The sequence below is a fragment of the Salvelinus alpinus genome, chromosome 30 (genome assembly GCF_045679555.1).
Source record: "Salvelinus alpinus chromosome 30, SLU_Salpinus.1, whole genome shotgun sequence".
NCBI lineage: Eukaryota > Metazoa > Chordata > Actinopteri > Salmoniformes > Salmonidae > Salvelinus > Salvelinus alpinus.
Genome location: NC_092115.1, coordinates 29,486,803 through 29,502,704, shown reverse-complemented (window position 1 = coordinate 29,502,704; position 15,902 = coordinate 29,486,803). Strand labels below are relative to the sequence as shown.

The following is a 15,902-nucleotide window of genomic DNA, read 5'->3' as shown; positions in this document are numbered from 1 at the left end:
GAAGCGGTACAAAACAAACCTTCAAAACCAAACGATAATGTTGTAGGCTTATCTCTCTCAGAAACGCCCACTTTGAGACTTATCATAGCGTAAGAAACGGTTTTACCTGACAGACTTAACAATGATAACATTTCTAAAAACACACAAAACACAGGGTATTTCAGCGATACTGAACTGTATTGTGGTTGGTCTTATCTGCAGTGGGAGACTACGTGGGGTACAGGGTTGAGGTCAATTCCATTTCAATTCCAGTCAATTCAGGAAGTACACTGACTAAATTATGAACATCTGGAATTGGAATTTGGTTTACTTTCTGAACAGACTGAAATTTAAATGGGATTGTCCCCAACCCAGGTGGGGTATGTTAATTATGATATTATAATTATGCTATAATAAACAGCCTACAGCTAATACAAACTTAGCTGTATGCTTCACTGGCTTACTGGGTTTGAGAGCTTAGCTCTAATTGGACGGAGTGGGGGTTACCAGGTAGAATACAGGCCGCCGGTTGTTTAGTAGTTGTTTGGGACATGATCAAACACGGGGGCAAGAGAGCAGTACCGTGCAAACCTGGTAAGTCTAATACAGCATATCCTAGACTCCTAAATCCTCCGGAATCCTCCTGAACTACACTACAGGCATAAATAGGACTAGAGTGAAGGTTTTCCTGAATCCAGGAAGGTGTTCTCCTCCTTCAACTGTAAGTAGGCTAATTAATAAAGTAATAGTGACTGACATGAAAAAACTGACCAGAGTGAGGGTCTTCCCGGGTGGAACCTTGAGAGAGATGGCCATGTCTTGCTGGGGAAGGTCCAGAGCGATGCGCCTCTCAGCGATGACCACCTCCCTGCAGCAGGAGACCCCCGGGCAGAAAGAGGCATTCACAGAGCCTGAGGTAGAGAGAAGAAGGTGGGGGTGCAGCAGGGGGTAAGGAGGCATAGTCGTAGAGGAGGAAGGGGGGATTGGGCGGAGGACCAGTGTTTGGGAAGATAGAGGGGAGGAGAGAGCAAGTAGGAGAAGGAGGAGAGGAGAAAGCGTGATGAGAGGAGAGGGGGTGTATTAGGTGGATGGAGCAGCAGTAGGGAGGAGTAAAAAGAGGGAAGCGGGTATAGAGAGGGGAGGAGAGGGGAGGAAAGAGGAGGATAGAGGAGCAGGGAGGAGAGAGAGGGAAGGAGAGAGGAGAAGAGGAGGGGGAGGTGAGAGGAGAGGAGAGAGAGGGGAGGAGGGCGAGGTGAGAGAGGGGAGGAGAGAGGAGGAGGGGGAGGTGAGAGGGGAGGAGAGAGGAGGAGGGCGAGGGGGGAGAGGGGAGGAGAGAGGAGGAGGGGGAGGTGAGAGGGGAGGAGAGAGGAGGAGGGGGAGGTGAGAGGGGAGGAGAGAGGAGGAGGGCGAGGTGAGAGGAGGGGGAGGTGAGAGAGGGGAGGAGAGAGGAGGAGGTGAGAGGGGAGGAGAGAGGAGGAGGGGGAGGTGAGAGAGGGGAGGAGAGAGGAGGAGGGCGAGGTGAGAGAGGGGAGGAGAGAGGAGGAGGGGGAGGTGAGAGGGGAGGAGAGAGGAGGAGGGCGAGGTGAGAGAGGGGAGGAGAGAGGAGGAGGGGGAGGTGAGAGGAGGGGGAGGAGAGGAGGAGGGGGAGGTGAGAGAGGGGAGGAGAGAGAGGTGAGAGAGGGGAGGAGAGAGGAGGAGGGGGAGGTGAGAGAGGGGAGGAGAGAGGAGAGTGGAAAGAGAGGCAGGGAGGGAGGGAGGGAGGAGTGATCCCCTCTTAAAAGGGAATCCCCCGAGCACCAGAGACCACTAGAACCCGCAAAACACACAACAGCCTCTCCCAGACAATACTACCGTAGAATAGGGGACTAGCTACTACTGTATGTTCATGACCATTGATAATCACATTCCTTCTTTGAGTAGACTTCTATTTCATTCATCTAGAATGATCAATAAGGTCCTGGCTCATATACACTCTCTATCCAACCATATCAATCTGGATCAACGGCTTCATACACCTACATTTCGCACCAAACTCACCGGCCCACGTGTGTCCGGCATCCACCCGTACCTCCACAGGGAAGGTGGTGTGTTCAGGTTGACAGTAGTGGACCACAAACACATACCTGCCAGGAACTGGCACCCTGCCACTGAAACGGATCTCTGTCTGGAGGAGTAGAGGAACAGAGAAAGAACACAACATGTGGAGAAACGTGTAAACACCACAGAAATAAGATCAAATTCGATTTTGTTGTCCGTTTCCACAGAAATGTGCTTCGTACCACTTAAAAACCGTCTCATTAACTATATACTGTAACTCTATAGGGATGTTACTGCCATTAATGTTAGTGAAGCTGTGGGCTTCATATCTCAAGCCCCACATGCTTTCCAGTGCACGGTCCCACTCCAAGCAGTAGCATTATACAGGCCCAGCTCCGTACCTGGGGAGATTTGAGTAGTACCCCTTCACTCTGGGCTCCAGGGAAAGGGAAGCCCCCAGCCCCTGACTGTCGTCTTCGTCTCCACTCTTCACTCTCCCTCTGCTGGGGGACGACATGTGGGGAGGAGTGGCGCGCGTCCCGAGCTGCGTCCAGAACCAGAGCTGTGGAGGGCCTGTCGTACTGGCTGGGAACACAGTACTGACTGGAGGGAAGAAAGAAAGGGGGAACAGAACACAGGAGGTGAAGGTTTGTGCGTCTGAAATGGCACCCTATTCCCTACATATAGTGCACTACATTTGACCAGGGTCCATTTCAGAAGCAGCTTCTGAAGTGTTTGCTAAGCACCATTGGGATACAAATGTGACTGGTTATTAGCAGGGGCAGTGACCACATAGAGGTTGTGACCTGTGAAATCTGGAGTAAACAGCTTTCATATGTAGACATCCTATAACTATCACATTCTCTCTCATCAATGTATAGAAGCCCCTAAATTACACACACACACACACACACACACACACACACACACACACACACACATCTTGAGTGGAGCAAACCTTAATCCCCTATGCCCGCAGACTTGATCTTAACCCCCTTAACTCTCTCTCTATCGTTCTCCATCCTCTCTCACTGACCAACAAAGACTAATTTCGCGATCTCAAAAAAACGTCCCTTTGAGTCAAAACCTCACTCTTTCTTTTCTCAGTTTTAAGTCCTTATCAATCCTCTTATCACCAATTCAATTTCAAGCTATGTGTTTTCTCAGGCCTGATGTGGGGCTGATCTTTTCATGCTTTCCCTCCTTATTTTGCTTTGTGGAAACAGCAGAACAACATGAAAGGACAGGCCTTTTGTAATGTGCCTGAACCATCAGCATCAAACAACAAGTGTCTTGACCAGGGTCTTCCCCCTCACTTTCACTGTTTATTTCCCCTGAGATATCACCTTGATTATTACCTTCAACAATAGTGGTGCCAGGCAGGCAGTCAGTTTACACTGAAAGTGGTGTAAAAAGAGCCTGTAGAAACTAGCCGTATAATAACAGGCCTGGTGCTGCTGACAACTAGTCATCACTGGCTGTCAGACCAGTGTTCAAATCGGATTTGTTTTCTTTCATATACTTTGATTATGCCTGCCCAGAGTACAAATTAGCACTTTTCTGACTATTCCATTGGTTCCATTGCATCAGGAAAGCTCAATCAAGTGCAGCTTTAAGTATTTGGAAGGAAACAAGTACTAGTTGAACCCAGGTGTGCTAGGTGGAGAGGAGAAGTTGGCCTGGATATCAGACAGCCTCAGTTAAGTGACCCTGGCCCTGGCTGAGGAATGCATTGAATCACACCTGGAAAACAGATGTGTGGAAGGTAAGTATCCCCACAACAACAGCTAGCATCTACCCCCCAGAGACAGTGCTACTGATTGGACAACAAGCCCTCTACCTGTAAAATACAGGCACTACTATTACTACCATGTTTGCTCATTGCTGCTAGTTGTCAAAAACGCCAGCTGTCTATATTGAAAAAGCCACTTAAAGTCCCCTGGCATTACAACATAGTATTATGAGGTAAAACAGCTTACCTGTCCTCAGTGAAGCGTCCGTGGACAGAGACACAGAGCACCTTGGGGTCCAGGTACTCCATGGAGAACTCCTCCGCGGGCACTGCATACACTTTATACTACAGAGGAATACACAGTCAAAATGGCAACAGGAAACGAAAGTATTTCATTTGAACATTAACTCACTTTTATACAGTAGGTACCGGGAGTCGGTACCCTTCCATTTACTAGAGAATATGCACACTACAATAAAAAAAAAGGAAGACAAAGCAGAAGAGGTTGCATACGTGCGGATCTTGCTGCAATGCAATGGAATAAAATGGTTCTTTCTCACCAGCAGCATTGAGGCTGTGGAGGTCTGTAGAAGAAGCTCGGCCTTGTGGGTAAACTGGAACACTGCAGCGCGATTGGTTCCGTCAACCGCCACACTGCGACAAAGGAAGCTGCATGGACAAGTATTGGATAAACACCCTCAATGATCAACGGTATTACAGAGCTGGAGAGCTGCATTAAAACAGGTTTATTACACAAAATGCACACAAATGACTTGCCAACACTGCCTCTCGAGTACAAACTATATAAACACTATTGAAGGACAGGAACGAAACATTGCACTCAGTAAACGTACAGTACACACACAAACCTGTAATGGCAGCTGTAGATGTTGGCTCTGGCCTGGATATGACTCTCTGATTGGTCAGCGATGATGAGGTTGACGTTCTGGACCATGTCTACCTCGCTGGCATACTCCAGGACCAGGATGTAGGGACCGGGTGGAGACACACGCAGGCTCAGCTGTAACTGGGCCTACAGGACACAAACACAGACATGGGGGAGGGCAAATGCAGCGTCTCAGAGTCACACTATGCATTTACTGTCCAACTATAAAATAAAAGCCATAAACCATCACAATCAGAGGGACAAAAAGTATGTTTGTGAGCGTATTTGAGTGTGTGTGTGTGTGTGTGTGTGTGTGTGTGTGTGTGTGTGTGTGTGTGTGTGTGTGTGTGATTGTGCGTGCGCAGCAGAGCCCCAGACCTAGACCCACCTGTCTCCCGGTGAGCGAGGCCATCTCGGGGTGGGCTGGAGATGGCCGGCGGACGAGGGCCTGTCTCCTCCTGCGTCTCCACTGGCTGGAGAACTGGCCCTGAGAGCCCAGCACAGAGCTGAACCTGTTCATCGCCATGTGCTTATACAGCAGACAGCTGTAGGGAGGGAGAGAGGGAGGGACAGACACAACTGCGGTCAGAGTCTGGGGATAACATGCATAACACAACCTTGCACAGACTACATGTATGTACAGTCCATACATTGAGCAGATATACTGTCTGGGGCCAACATGCACCTGACAGAACTGTATGCCTTGGTAAAGAGCATTGAGGGAACACGGGGATTACTTTGTGTCTCTGTCTGCGGTGAATGTGTACGTGCAGGGCTGGGCGATCTTCTCCTGGAGGAAGGGAGCCTCGTAGTAATCACTGGGCAGCAGCACCAAGTAGTCCTGGGAGGACAGTGGAGAGCAGAGAGAGAAGAACACATTTATGACCTATTCCTCTACCTTTTTGCTTCCTTTTTTTTCTCTTCGGTCACTGACAGATGGTATCACAGACTAACAATCCTGGCCTCACCAGTAGAAGGCCCTCTGCCTGGATGCGTATGATCCATTTCCCAGGGGTCAGTGTGAAGGGCTCAGCGAAGCCGTCCCCAGGGACTGTGAGGTAGGCAGGGGAGGAGCTAGAAGGAAACACCACTTCCTTACTCTGACCTGACCCTGCAGGATACAATCAACCAATCAATGAATGAATCATTCAATCAACCAATCAGGATACAGCTATATACAGTTAAACAAAGCAACACAAGTCCTTACAGTTAACAGCACAAAGGTTGACGTGTATTCCTGTAGTCTAAGGTAGGGTTTCCCAACCCTCTCCTCGGGGACACCTGATTTAACTGACACACCTGACTCAATTAGTCAACTAATGGCCAAGCTGTTGACGAATTGAGGTGTGGCAGTTTAGGGTTAAAACAAAAATGTCTGGGCCCGAGGTATAACATCAATGGTGTGATTAGGCACCCCATGCCATTTCAAGGTAGTAATGCAGGAATGGGCAACTCCAGTCCTCGGAGGCCTGATTGGGTTCACACTTTGGTCACTGTCCCAGCCAGCTAACTCACCTGACTCCAATAATCAACTAATCCTCATTTTCAGATTAGAACTCGTAATTAGAGAACTGGAGTTGCTCATCCCTGTAGTAAAGCATTGCCAAACAAAAGATCACGGAAAGACTTGCATGAAACACTTTTACAGCCTATACTGTAAGTTTATCCGTGTATCTGTGTTTGAGGGGTGCACGGGAGATAAAACTATTTGATAGGAGACGAATATGATGTTGTGTGAAGCAGGAGTTCGAGAGGCAGCCTTACCTTGGCCACCTCGGACATAGGTAGCCGTTACACTACCAGTCACACTGTCCTGGCTGCTGGGGTTAGCGTACCGCAGGACAAGTTGGAACAAGGATCGCCTTGCCTCGTCCACATGCACTGTTACTCTCACTTCACTCTGCAGGGACAGGAGTTAGACAGACACAGCTGATGGGGGGGGGGGGGGGGTGCAGGACGGTTGTGGTGGTGGTGGGGGGGTACAGTTATACTGTTAGTAGACTAGAAGGCCATGCTGGTAAACAAGGTAGAGGGATAGAAGGGGGTTAGAAAGGGAAGACGAAGCAGTAAGCTGATCAACAGAGGAGAGCAGAGCTAGCCTGGTCCCACGACCACAGGAGTAGGCAAGACAGCACAAACAGATCCGGGACCAGGCTATAGCCGAGCAGAGGGAAAACACCCATCACTTACAGTCACAGCAAGAGTGAAAATCAGGCTCGTCCACCACCAAGATCCTGGCTCGGGCTCGCCCCCTATGCCGCCGCCCCTGTGTGGGTCTGCGGGGGGTAGTGGTGACGTAGCGAACCATTATGTGGAAGGGGCCGGGGAAACCCACAGCTAACGATAGGATCACCTCTGGCTGAGGAGAAACAGGGGTGGCACCTTATTCCCTATATAGGGCACTACTTTTGACCAGAGCCTTGTCAAAAGTAGTACACTATACAGGGTATACGGTTCCATTTCTGACACACCCCAGGGTTAGGACTGACTGGGAGAGTGGCCTGCTACTGTACAGCCGACAATCACTCCAACACACTCAAAAGAAAAACACTACCACCACAACAATCCCCACAAAAGCCAACACCATCCACCAAGCATATTCATCATAAGAAATGCTTGTAGCAGCATCTAGCACTTCTACAAAGAATGTACACCAGAAATGAGGCTTAGAGCAGAAGGGAAAAAAGCCACTATTAAATAATTAAGATGTCAGACAGGAACAGATTTAAGGTCCACCTATCAGCATCATCATGTGTCTTACCTGCGCTGGGGACATGATGGCGTAACCTCTCCAGCTGAATCCTGGGAACGTCTGGGGGTCGTAGCCGAAGCGTACGGGCCTGGCGTTGGGGGTGATGCCATCCTCCACCTCATACCTCAGGTGGTGCAGGCTGGGGAAGTAGTAGTTAGGTGCTGGCCTGGTACGGTCAGACAGGAGGGGGGAGAAGGGGTGGATGGAGAGAGAGTAAGAATAAAACACTTGAGCAATGTTTCATATGTTTGGAACATAATCATGGCAGTCTTGATTTAGAATGCATGAAATCTCTGAGGTTTTAGGATTTGCTGTTTGTTTCTTGCCATTCATCAATATTTAACAACATTTGCTCCAATTCGTGTGAGAACTTAAGCAGAATGTCAAAAACATGTGATTGTGTTTAGTTTCAGTCCGTCCTTACTCAGTGCAGGTGCGGCCCACTACGTTCTTCCGACACTGGCACTGTCCAGACATCTCATCACACCCTCTGCCTATGGCTCCTCCCACATCACACTGGCAGCCTATCGGAGAGAAGCAGCAGGTCAATGAGGTCTTTCTGATTAAAACACAACCATAACTGATCATGAGGTCAAGCCGTGACACGAGGTTTTCTCCCAAACATGTTAACTACGTATCTATTACTCAAACAATGTTTGGTCAAGAGTGACAATCTTTGCAGGATAAAAAAGGCACACCCTGCACTGTGAAACATTCAGAGGCTGAGTCTCAACACATTAGCTAGATGGATAAGATAAAGGCTGTGTGTTCATAGGAAGCCAGTCTGGTTCATGTTTGGTCAGCTGACTCACCTTGACAGCCAAAATAGTTCCTCTTCTGCAGCAGGTAGTAGCCCTCCGTGCATGTGTCACAGGTATGGCTGCACACGTTGGGCTTGCAGTAACACTGGCCACTTTTCTACAATAGGAGACAATGTTGAAGTTAACGGGGAACTGCCAGTGATAGGTGAATGTTACCAAGTAAATTGGGATTTAGTAGTGTAATAAAGGAACAGATCCAAGACAAATGGACCTCCTAGTTAAACAGTAAGCAATTGATGGTTAAATGATTTACCATCAGTTAGTACTGTTGTGCTGGACATAATGTATCAGCATCATAAGGCGGTATGAACAGACAGAGGTAGACAGACACACCTGTTGACACTCTCCTACCCCACTCAGGGTGCCTTTGATGCCACAGCGACACTCTGGGAGAGAGACAGGAAGTATAAAGTGAGAAAGTCTTCAAACTAATGAGTCACATATTATTCAGTGATGCAATGACAATTCAATAACGCAGAAGCAGAGAAATTCTAGAATACAAACTGTAAAAGGGAAGATGAAAAGAGGGAGATAGAGAGAGAAAAGGGGGGGATAAACTCTGATTACAGGATTCCACCACCTTCATGGGTGAAAAACAGAAGCAACAAAAATATTCTGAGCTGCTGATAAGGGAATTATATACTTAATGGTAATGACTAAAAATATTCCACCCTGAAACCATATAATTGTATGAAATGTATTAGATTCATAAAACTATAATCTGGTGATGTGTGTAGTTTTAGTCAGAATTAGAACAAGGACCTTTTTGTTCCTTTTTTAGTATGTAAGCAGGGTGCAAGTGTGAAACAAATGATAAGAGGAGCTATCGACAGACAAGCTGGACTACTGTGTTCCTTACAGGACATTCTGTCTCCACCCGTGGAGGGGAGAAACTGTTAGGCTCGCAGAAAATTATGAAACATGTTGCAGATTAAAGAAACAATGTATCTGTGTAGTGGAAAAACAGACTGTCTGAGCAAGGCGTAGCTTAAGATTTGAACTTGTTTGTGTGAAGGTATGTGCGTAAGGAGCCAGTATAAAATGGATGTTTTTGTATTGTGGACTTTAGAACGTTCTCTGAATAAACGGTACTAATCTTTTGCATAAGCTGAGTCTTTGCCTAATTATTATTAAACCCATGGTCTTACAAACCTCGGGGATTGGTCAAAGCTATTGATTGTTAGTTATTATCATTGTGATAGAAAATTCTCGTGACAGCTGCACATATCCACATCAAAGGACCAGAGGAGCCACTGCTCTCTCTCTCTCTGTCTGTCAGAGAACCACCTCAGTATCCGCTCAGCCACATTAAAACCCGAGGCATTTCTGGAATATTAAAAGCTCTTCTTTCTTCCCTCCATCCATATATCTCCTGGCAGCAGGCAGGCGGTGGTGATAACATTCTTGCTGCAGAGTAGAGCTGTAACTCTAGACAGGTATCTGGACAAAGCCTGCGGCTGTTCCTACACTGCACTGGCTAGTTGAGAAGAAAGTCAGCTCTGAATTATGAGGATGAAGGTGATTTTAGGGCACATGTTTCTTTAAGCAAGGGGTATTCTCATTTTCTTTTCCCCCCTACAACTGACACCTGTATCCCATCCTTGACTGGGAGGTTATTGTTGCACTGGCAAAGATGTACTCCGTTCTAATCAAAAAGCATTTACCTCATGGACCCACAAAGTTTTAGTGACACTGCTGTTAACAGAGCACCACGTTGAGAAGAGAAGCACACTTTTCCTTGGGCGCTCTGTGTTAACATGTTTTCCCAAAACATCCTTAGGAGGGACAGAAAGAAAGAGTTGTTTCTGACATGCTGCCATGTCTCCTGGGCGAAGAGGCAGAGTGGTTTCTGATGTCAGCACTTCCTCAGGTTTAATAACACCGGTTATCTAATACTGCTGAAAACACTGCTGATTACTGCCTTCTCCACACGCAGGTGTGCAGTGCAACCCAGATTTCTGGAGGGATTGGAGTTTTTTCTCGCTTTTTCTTTCTTTTCAGGTTTTAACAGACCGGGACACTCAAAAAGAAACACTATACTGTTACCAAGTACAGTACCAGTCAAAGGTTTGGACACACCTACTCATTCAAGGGTTTTTCTTTATTTTTTACTATTTTCTACATTGTAGAATAATAGTGAAGGCATCAAAACTATGAAGTAACACATACTGTATTGAATCATGTAGTAACCAAAAAAGTGTTAAACAAATCAAAATATATTTTAGATTCTTCAAAGTAGCCACCCTTTGCCTTGATGACAGCTTTGCACTCTTGGCATTCTCTCAACCAGATTCATGAGGTAGTCACCAGGAATGCATTTCAATTAACAGGTGTGCCTTGTTAAAAGTCAATATGTGGAATTTCTTTATTTCTTAATGCGTTTGAGCCAATCAGTTATGTTGTAACAAGGTAGGGGTGGTATACAGAAGCTAGCCCTATTTGGTAAAAGACCAAGTCCATATTATGGCAAGAACAGCTCAAATAAGCAAAGAGAAACAACAGTCCATCATTACTTTAAAACATGAAGGTCAGTCAATACGGAACATTTCAAGAACTTTGAAAGTTTCTTCAAGTCGCAACTGGCTCTCATGAGAACCGCCACAGGAAAGGAAGACCCAGAGTTGCCTCTGTTGCAGAGGAGAAGTTCATTAGAGGTTACCAGCCTCAGAAATTGCAGCCCAAATAAATGCTTCTCAGAGTTTAAGTAACAGACACATCTCAACATCAACTGTTCAGAGGAGACTGCATGAATCAGGCTTTCATGGTTGAATTTCTGCAAAGAAACCACTACTAAAGGACACCAATAAGAAGAAGATACTTGCTCAGGCCAACAAACACGAGCAATGGACATTAGACTGGTGGAAATCTGTCCTTTGGTCTGATGAGTCCATATTTGAGATTTTGTCTTCTGCGTCTCACACATGTCTGTGTGAGACGCAGAATAGGTGAACGGATGATCTCTGCATGTGTGGTTCCCACCGGGAAGCATGGAGGAGGAGGTGTGATGGTGTGGGAGTGCTTTGCTGGTGACACTGTCTGTGATTTATTTAGAATTCAAGGCACACTTAACCAGCATGACTACCACAGCATTCTGCAGAGATACTCCATACCATCTGGTTTATGCTTGTTTTACAACATGACAATGACCCCAACACACCCCCAGGCTGTGTAAGGGCTATTTGACGTAGAAGGCGAGTGATGGAGTGCTGCATCAGATGACCTGGCCTCCACAATCACCTTTGAATGAGTAGGTGTGTCCAAACTTTTGATTGGTACTGTATATCAAATTGTCCTTTTCCAACAGACTAATTAGCAATGGATGAAATATTGATTTTACATCAGGATTTCCGTTGTCTGATGCTGCAGATATCAGTAAAGTAATGTTAGCCCATTGTTCTGTACCATATGTGCTGTATCCAAATCTTCTATTCATGAACGCTAGAAAAACTGGCTACAACACATAGAATGGGACGAGGCTTTAGTCGGTTAGGGTCATATGTAGGTCACCAACCTATACAGCCGCTGGGGTTCTCTGTTGCCAGGTTCCAGTAGAGAGGTTTACACATGTCACACAGTGTTCCCTCCACGTTGGGCAGGCAGCCACAGGAACCCTGTGTCAGGATGACCCACATAGACAGACAGACACAGTAATGAAGAAAAGAGTCAACGCAAATGCTAATATCAGCTTAAATGCCAGCAAATGTCAAGTAAGCTTTTCCCTCAGAGACAATCAAACAGTCCCTTCTTTTGGCACTGGAGGTGCCTCGGGAACAGTATGTTATGAAGCAGACAGCTTGGAATGATTTAGAGATGGATATTTGACTCAGCATCACATGGAGACACAGCATTGGCTTGGTACTCAGCATTAAGGAGAAGGATTGGTTTAAGGCCCTGCCACAGACTAGTGTCCTGTCCAGGCGGTGTACTGGTGTATCAAGCTACAGAAACCAGAGATAGGCTCCTACCTTACGGGCTGTCCTGGCTCAGACAAGGCTATTTACTTACTTACAGCATATTGGAGAACACTGTTTAAAAAGTAGAAGCTGTGCTTTAATGTGGAACAAAACCCGAAAACAAAAGATTACACTTAACCGAAATCCAATTGATCCAGTTGTGTAATACATTTCAATAACTATTCACAATGTTAATGATGTTTCCCTTCCAACTAAACATTTCACACAAAGCAAACCCCCAAGGAAGAAAAAGGCTCAAATCAGCTTCTGGAAATCGCGTTACTGGAGCATTGATACAGCCAGGCCGTGTTCCGTTATTTTCTTTTAATAGAAGGAAGTCGCTTTTCCTCTTTTGATTACAGTTAATTGTCATTTCCAGCGGGCAGTAAAAAAAAAAACACTTCCTTGTAAACATTACCAGATACGGGGTTTAGCAATACTGTTATCAGATATAGGAATGTGAATAGAGCACAGGAGGCTGCTGAGGGGAGGACAGCGCATAATAATGGCTGGAATGGATTGAATGGAATGGTATCAAACACATGGAGACCATGTCTTTGATGAGTTAGATACCATTCCATTTATTCCATTCCAGCCATTACTATGAGTCTGTCCTCCCCAATTAAGTTGCCACCAACCTCCTGTGGAATAGACACATGTGAACACAACAACTGATGATCACAGGCCCTTGTTTTATGACTGCAGGTACTCCCATTGCCTCAGCTACTAAAACAATCAAGATAAAGAGGCTGAGAGTTTGCCATGTTGGGGAAGGCAAATAAATCTCATAAAGTAAAGTAAAGATTTCTCAGTCAGCCATGTTGTGGGAGGCATAGGCTACGTACCGTTTGTGGATCTGCTGTGCTGACCTCTGACCCTGCTGGGTTACACTGGGTGATGGAGGCTGGAAGAAACGATGTCGTAGGTTGAGGGGAAAATATTTACATGAATTTATATCCCTCAAACTCCACTCTGGACCTCAAAGCCAGTTCCACTGAATATTTTCATTGCTCCCCTCTAACACAGGGACTGATTTAGAGCTAAGACACCAGGTGTGTGCTCCTGACCTCCTGCTCTATATGTATTAACAGGAAACCAAATGTAACTAAGTGGCAAGTGTGCTAATGTAATAAGTACAGTACACTCACAAAAGCAATCAATTGCAGGTCTGTAAAACTTCACCCAAATTCTTATTTTATGAAGAGGACAGACAGCTATGCTCTAAGCATACATTTACAGAACAGTACTTTGTTAGCAAGGTCTGGACTTGAAGTAAACCTGTACCACTAGGCTGGATATGAAAACAATCTCCACACTAATACATTTTACACATTGAATAAACCACATTGAGACAACACCCCCCTGTGAAACACAACCCTTGAACCATCTCCCATGGGGATGCCACATCTTAGGACCACCTCTATCTCCACATCACAAAGACGGTTTAGGTTACAGGTAGCCAATGAGTATAGATGAGTATGAGTATAGAGTATAGAGCCCGTGGTCTTGTGGGAACACACCTGGTTCTTACCACATACAGTTGAAGTCAGAAGTTTACATACATCTTAGCCAAATACATTTAAACTCAGTTTTTCACAATTCCTGACATTTAATCCCAGTAAAAATTCCCTGTCTTAGGTCAGTTAGGATCACCACTTTACTTTGTTAAATGTCAGAATAATAGTAGAGAGAATTACTTATTTCAGCTTTTATTTCTTTCATCACATTTCAAGTGGGTCAGAAGTTTACATACACTCAGTTAGTATTTGGTAGCATTGCCTTTAAATTGTTTAACTTGGGTCAAACGTTTTGGGTAGCCTTCCAGAAGCTTCCCACAATAAGTTGGGTGAATTTTGACCCATTCCTCCTGACAGAGCTAGTGTAACTGAGTCAGGTTTGTAAGCCTCCTTGCTCGCACACTCTTTTACAGTTCTGCCAACAAATTTTCCATGGGATTGAGGTCAGGGCTTTGTGATGGCCACTCCAATACCTTGACTTTGTTGTCCTTAAGCCATTTTGCCACAACTTTGGAAGTATGCTTGGGGTCATTGTCCATTTGGAAGACCCATTTGCGACCAAGCTTTAACTTCCTGACTGATGTCTTGAGATGTTGCTTCAATATATCCACATAATTTTCCTCCTCATGATGCCATCTATTTTATGAGGTGCACCAGTCCCTCTTGCAGCAAAGCACCCCCACAACATGATGCTGCCACCCCCGTGCTTCACGGTTGGGATGGTGTTCTTCGGCTTGCAAGCCTCCCCATTTTTCTTCCTAACATAATGATGGTCATTATGGCCAAACAGTTCTATTTTTGTTTCATCAGACCAGAGGACATTTCTCCAAAAAGTACGATCTTTGTCCCCATGTGCAGTTGCAAACCGTAGTCTGGCGTTTTTATGGCGGTTTTGGAGCAGTGGCTTCTTCCTTGCTGAGCGGCCTTTCAGGTTATGTCGATATAGGACTCGTTTTACTGTGGATATAGATACTTTTGTACCTGTTTCCTCCAGCATCTTCACAAGGTCCTTTGTTGTTGTTCTGGGATCGATTTGCACTTTTCGCACCAAAGTACGTTCATCTCTAGGAGACAGAGCGCGTCTCCTTCCTGAGCGGTATGTCGGCTGCGTGGTCCCATGGTGTTTATACTTACGTACTATTGTTTGTACAGATGAACGTGGTACCTTCAGGCGTTTGGAAATTGCTCCCAAGGATGAACCAGACTTGTGAAGGTCTACAATTTTTTTTCTGAGGTCTTGGCTGATTTCTTTTGATTTTCCCATGATGTCAAGCAAAGAGGTGCTGAGTTTGAAGGTAGGCCTTGAAGTACATCCACAGGTACACCTCCAATTGACTCAAATTATGTCAATTAGCTTATCAGAAGCTTCTAAAGCCATGACAATTTTCTGGAATTTTCCAAGCTGTTTAAAGGCACAGTCAACTTAGTGTATGTAAACTTCTGACCCACTGGAATTGTGATACAGTGAATTATAAGTGAAATAATCTGTCTGTAAACAATTGTTGGCAAAATGACTTGTGTCATGAACAAAGTAGATGTTCTAACCAACTTGCCAAAACTATAGTTTGTTAACAACAAATTTGTGGAGTGGTTGAAAAACGAGTTTTAATGACTCCAAACTAAGTGTATGTAAACTTCCGACTGTATGTTCTGACCCCAGAGACAATGGGTTCGATCTCTGTGTCCACCCTCCCCCTCTAATTCTAACCTGTCTAAATAAACCACAATAATATGAACGGATAATAAAAAAGAAAAGGAAGAAAGTGTCTAGTGAGGCCGAGAGGTTACCTGAACACTGGGGGAAGCGGAGGCCTGACCCGGCACAGCGATCACACTGCTGTCCCACCACCCCAGGGCGACACAGACACTGGCCTGATACTTGGTTACACATGGAGTCATAGGAACCCTCCCCTAAACACTGGCAGGCTAGGGAGAGAGAGACATGGAGAGGGACTGTGAGATGTCTCATGTGAGAATGATATGGCTTAGCATTCAAATCAAATGTCTCAGACGGAACAGATCATACTAAATCCTTTAAATACTGTAGTGGGCAAAGTTTGCCGTTGCTTTCTGTGTATTGTTTTGTTCAAACAACCATGGGTCAATAATAGAAATAGAATGACTAGATTAGATTATATTTCTATGGGGTAAATGAGTGTGAATGAGTGTTGGGATTTACATGTTATTGTGGGTGAATCAAGGTACGTAGCTCTACAGAGCTGAAG

The 15,902-nt window shown here is 45.6% G+C and overlaps 1 protein-coding gene across 3 annotated transcripts in view; it reads right to left on the bottom strand.

The window, feature by feature from the left end:
- The window catches only part of LOC139560356 (laminin subunit alpha-3-like), a 111,426-nt gene that overhangs the window by 35,034 nt on the left and 60,490 nt on the right, over nucleotides 1-15,902 (bottom strand). For 2 of the 3 annotated variants that reach the window (XM_071377041.1, XM_071377042.1), the window contains 17 exons: nucleotides 15,466-15,603; nucleotides 13,006-13,064; nucleotides 11,719-11,818; nucleotides 8,541-8,593; nucleotides 8,199-8,304; nucleotides 7,811-7,910; nucleotides 7,396-7,552; nucleotides 6,399-6,534; nucleotides 5,603-5,745; nucleotides 5,372-5,475; nucleotides 5,023-5,179; nucleotides 4,618-4,781; nucleotides 4,309-4,417; nucleotides 3,996-4,093; nucleotides 2,418-2,619; nucleotides 2,017-2,143; nucleotides 751-890 (listed from right to left, as the gene is read on the bottom strand). In XM_071377041.1, the coding sequence (XP_071233142.1) occupies nucleotides 751-890; nucleotides 2,017-2,143; nucleotides 2,418-2,619; nucleotides 3,996-4,093; nucleotides 4,309-4,417; nucleotides 4,618-4,781; nucleotides 5,023-5,179; nucleotides 5,372-5,475; nucleotides 5,603-5,745; nucleotides 6,399-6,534; nucleotides 7,396-7,552; nucleotides 7,811-7,910; nucleotides 8,199-8,304; nucleotides 8,541-8,593; nucleotides 11,719-11,818; nucleotides 13,006-13,064; nucleotides 15,466-15,603 (2,093 nt within the window). Of the gene's footprint in view, nucleotides 1-750; nucleotides 891-2,016; nucleotides 2,144-2,417; nucleotides 2,620-3,995; nucleotides 4,094-4,308; nucleotides 4,418-4,617; nucleotides 4,782-5,022; nucleotides 5,180-5,371; nucleotides 5,476-5,602; nucleotides 5,746-6,398; nucleotides 6,535-6,824; nucleotides 6,994-7,395; nucleotides 7,553-7,810; nucleotides 7,911-8,198; nucleotides 8,305-8,540; nucleotides 8,594-11,718; nucleotides 11,819-13,005; nucleotides 13,065-15,465; nucleotides 15,604-15,902 lie in introns of all 3 variants that reach the window. The other variant, XM_071377043.1, reaches the window with a different exon arrangement.